At 37.5% G+C, this 4,881-nt stretch overlaps 1 protein-coding gene across 1 annotated transcript; it reads right to left on the bottom strand.

The window, feature by feature from the left end:
* Positions 1,314-1,927, bottom strand: LOC109240099 (14 kDa proline-rich protein DC2.15-like). Its single transcript, XM_019406726.1, has one exon. It carries the CDS (start codon positions 1,862-1,864, stop codon positions 1,400-1,402), a length of 465 nt encoding a protein of 154 aa, XP_019262271.1. The 5' UTR covers positions 1,865-1,927; the 3' UTR covers positions 1,314-1,399.

Genomic DNA, 4,881 nt, shown 5'->3' with positions numbered 1-4,881 from the left:
TCTTTGTCCTCCCAGTCAGTGTTGTCATCACATTTGTCGACAGCCTTATTAGCACCAGCAGAAGTAGATGAATTGCTTGTGTCTGGCTTGCCTTCCTTGATCAGGTTTGTCGCCTTCATTACCTGAATCAACTGGAGTATTTGTGTCCTCGAGATTAAATAGTTCGATGGTTTCAACTTAACTGGACAGGAGGCAATCAGATGATGCAGGGAAGCAGGTGATAGACACAAAGAGGTTGAGGGTGTTGTTATGTCCATGTTTGATCTTGTTTTTGGTGTGGGCAGCGTAGCTTCAGAATGCTCTGATAGCATGTAGAAAACCACAAGATTGAGAAGGAATCGTGTGTTTTCACATGTATTACAAGGCCACAAGTGACTGCATTTATACAAGTCACAAAATAATCGAAAAACTAGGCTAAGTATGCTAAGTGATAGCGTCTACAAATGACTTTGTTCTACTACATGTATGACTATTATATTTAGTTAAGTACAAACTCTATAATGCAATCTAGCCATCCTTATCTCGTGTAAGCTTATCCATATCATGATCAGCTTCTTCAACATGGGAGGTTATAAGTACAGTGATCACAAGAGACAAAATCAACCTGAAAGGAAGGTCTCAGAAATTATTCTGAATCTTTATTCATTAAGCATAAACTTGAAGGTATTTTAATAATGAATTGAATAAAGTAGCTTGCAAGAGATGACTTTTGTTCAAACTTGAAAAATCTGCGACTTCTCCAAGTCACTTAACAATCGACATGGCTTACAACCACGAGGTGGCGAGACATTCTGCATTGTTTTTCAGTTTTGAAATTTCTCAACTGACACCATGAGAATTGCGCATTATTTAGCATCATTGTCTTACAAATAACGAAGCAACAAATTAACAATCACAAAGATGCTACTTAGGAAGTAACTTTGTGAAAAAATTATTGCACACATTAATTATCACTAGGGGGTTTGCCAATATTTATCTAGTCTTGTCTGATCCAAGTTATCTAGAAAAAAAATTCTTTACCATTGTCTTTGTTATATTTTGTTTTCTTTTTTTTAAAAGAATTTTTTTTTTCCAATTGAAATTATTCGGTAAGCTAGCCAGCCATTTAATTATGACACTGGAGTATGGAGTAGGCAAACGAAACCCAGCCAGAAAGATGCTTATGAAATAGAAAGGAGCATATTATAATGATATAAAATATAAACCTTTGAGTACGGAGTACAAATGCAAAATCAACTGACTCACAAACCTGCTCTTTCATTTTTGAAAGCTCGCGTATTTGCAACACTTAACACAACACAGAAAACAAATGATCATAAAAGAAAATTGATGCGAACACAAAATGATTGTCTGACTGACATAAGAAAAGGCTGAAATAGGCATTGGGGACATCGGCTTATTAGCAAGTGAAGCCAGTAGGAGGATTCCTTCCGCAGTTGTTGAGAACTAGGCTAAGGGAGAGTGGCACATTCAGATTTATTCCCAGCACATTTGCTCTTATGGCTGTGCACAAGCAAACTGCCGCCTCTAAATCCGCCAGCCCCGCGATCAAGCTGCAGCATGGCATCGTTGGAGGACTCCCAATTACCGCTCCCACCAATCCACCAACTAAATTTGCACATACACCCAACTTCAGAGCATCTCTCGGGCACCTGCTTTGTCCATTGCCAGCTCCGCCGCCATTCCCTGAACCACCACCGCTGTCGGAGCTGCCACCATTGCCCGAGCCACCAGTGTTACCGCCATTACCGGTGCTAGGAGGGTTATTATGACAAGAGCCACAATCAGTTCCACTGACTATGGCAAAGAAAAGGAGATTCAATGAGAGGAAAAGGGTAACTGAGGCTCTTGTTTTTGAAGCCATGTTATAAGGAAGCTAAGGCAGAAAGTACTTCCTACAAAATTAAAAGTGTAAAGAGAAGTAATTGCAAAGATTGTATGGTATAAGTCTGGTACTAATGTAGGCTATTTATAGAGCTAGGAGGATGAATAATTTACGAACAATCCCTCTTAAGCATAGGGAGAGATATTAAACTAATAATGCGTGCGGTGCATGGTGTTGAAAAAAAGAAGTGTCATTTTTACCAACTCTTAACTCTTAGATGATTTACTACTTTTGTTGTTTACAGCTCCTCTGCTACCTAGGTAACCAGGGAACCTTCTATTATGTGATGCCCGTGACTCGGTGCATGTGCATTAAATATTCTAATTAAGCCATTCTGCAGATTTCCTGATTCCCATTACTTAACCAAATTCATTAGGACATCGCCGATATATCACAAGATATCATGGCAGAACTAGTATGTCGATTACGGGTTCGGCCCCAACCGGTATCTGCTAGGGTGCGGCTTAGGTCAACTAACACAAAAAAGATACAGTTCACTCAAACGATTGTCATCGGGTTAAACTCCATATGGGAATGAGTAAGTAACTTTATTTCAAACTCTATATTTATTTTGATATTTTTTTTTGAATATATATAAATTTTTTATTTAGAACTCATTAATTTAATAGGACTAGAATTCCGAACGCATAAGCTTCAGCTACTCCTCTGCGACATATATATTGTAACTCCTATAGTTACTACGTTTACTTCTGATTTCTCTTCTCTATTACTCCGTAACTTTAAGGACTGTGGATTTGACTTTGTTTCTCCTAACTACAGGGTAATGAATACTGCTTCTAGCTAGTGGAAACGATCTCCTTTGATCTTCTGTATTCCTCTGTCTGCTTTTTTTCTTTTAGTTTACCTTTACATGAAAAAAAAAAAAGAACAACCGAGAGTGATTTCCTTTGATCTTCGACTCTCATGTCTAGTTGGGAATGTAAAGGCCATCATTAGATAGGAAATAACTTGCACATTTGATGTTTATACTAAATCGATTAATGTAAAATATAATCTACTATATCGACTTACGGATAATATAATATCCGTAGAATTTTTAATAACTATATAGCCTTGAACATTTACCTAATACATTTCCTTAGTCCTAGCCTCTTAATGCTACTCATATCACATGTGCACTTAACATGTATAATCTTCCAACCTTAAGTCTCCACCAAATTAATAACACATGCATATATATTCTGAGTTTACAATATCTTAAACTTCAAATCTTCAAGCAAAAAAAGAAAAAGATTTAGGTTAGACTATTAAACTAATACTCCACATGACCTGCAGGAGTACTGACCTCAATTATATTCAAGCAACAACCACATCCTGTGATTCGGAGGCATCTAACTTCATTTCTCTGTTTCTAATTTGTCTTATATATCAAATTTGCCTTATATCTCTATTGGGAATTCTGTATTATAATTGTTCAAAGGCGTGGGAATTTTTTAAAAAATAACACCGGTTCAAACATTCTGTAGAGATGCCTTGGATCACGGAAATTTCTAGTACTGGTGGAGGCTAAGAGGTAAGCAACTAATACTAAATAATCTATGTTAAATATTCCTTTAACATTTTCAACACCACACAACCCATGCATTACCTGTAATGACCCGACTTGTCGTTTTAAGAATTTATGCCTCGTTCAGCGACTTAAGGTCTCGAGCAGCTATGTAGTATGACCCGCGTGCGTGGCCGAGTTTGGCTTAAAGCCTCGACTAAGATCGTATTGTCTTTTGGGACATATTGGCATATTTGGTTAAGGTCCCGAGTGCCACGGGTGGATTTCGAAAGGTTAGCGGAATTGATTTTGGACATTGAAGCTGCTGATTTTTCTGCTGTTCTGGACAACATCTGGTGCATCGCTTCTGCGATGCCTTGGTTGCAGAAGCAACAGCGCAGAAACGTGATACTCGTCGCAGAAGCGACTGGAAAGGGGGCTGGGCAGTGCTGGGCGTTCATCGCAGAAGCGAGCTCGCAGGCGTGAGAAATCTGCCGCAGGTGCGAAACTGGGCAGCAACATTATTTAACCAAAAAATAGAATTTCGGTTAAAACTAGAAATTAAGAGAAAAAATCGGGTTACTGATAATCAGGAGACGAAAAGAATAAGGAATTTTTGAGAATAATAAAGCAGTAAATAAGTTTGTATTTCAATGTAATCTCAATGATATTTCGTGTCCTTACAAATGCTGAGATCTCCTCCTTTTATAGTTGATTTTTTTAGGAAAAGGTATAATGTCTCAGTCTTAAAGAGGCAATTATGAGCATTAAATGACATTAAATGAAACGTTACACAATCATTCCTATTCAATGCTGATTCGTTAACGTATTTGACATTTAATACTGAATTTAGACTCCTTTATGCTATCAGATTCATATCTTCAATTCCTTCTGACCTCCTGGCTTTAATTAAGTTAAATAGATACGAGACTCGTATCATTTGAATAGCATCTCGTGCCTATTTAACTCTCTTCTCTTCGTATCTGATATCGCCCGTGCCCCTCAATTGATCATCATGTTTTGACCATTTGACCAGTCCACGTGTCATGCCACGTCACCTTCAATATAAATTCAGTTTTTTTTCCCAATACAGATAGTCCCCCCACTTTCTATTTATTTATCAATTAAATATTTGGGAAGTGGATCTTCATTAAAAAGGGAATTTTTGCCATAATCAATGCTATGACAGTGTCGACGCTTCAATTGTCTCTTCTATTTAATGCACCATATACGTGTCACCTTCTCATTAGTTCTGCGATTTTGCAGCCTTTTTCTAAGGCTTTTTTAACTCCACTATTCACGAAGTGATAGTTGCCTTTATTATAGGCTTTCCATCATTACACTTCTTAATTATCGACGGTTGAGTTTATATATAAACTTGCCCCCTCTTTCCTTTGTCTTCTTCTTCACAAGCTTTTTACCAAATTTCTTGCTATTTACTTTACCAAACTTTTTGCTATTTACTCTTGTTCACTTCTTCTTCAGTTCA

The sequence above is a fragment of the Nicotiana attenuata genome, chromosome 1, assembly GCF_001879085.1.
Source record: "Nicotiana attenuata strain UT chromosome 1, NIATTr2, whole genome shotgun sequence".
NCBI classification, from domain to species: domain Eukaryota; kingdom Viridiplantae; phylum Streptophyta; class Magnoliopsida; order Solanales; family Solanaceae; genus Nicotiana; species Nicotiana attenuata.
This window is presented reverse-complemented; position numbering and strand designations above follow the sequence as displayed.

Coding starts and splice junctions, on each gene's coding strand:
- LOC109240099 (XM_019406726.1), bottom strand. CDS start 1,864: ATGGCTTCAAAAACAAGAGCCTCAGTTACCCTTTTCCTCTCATTGAAT.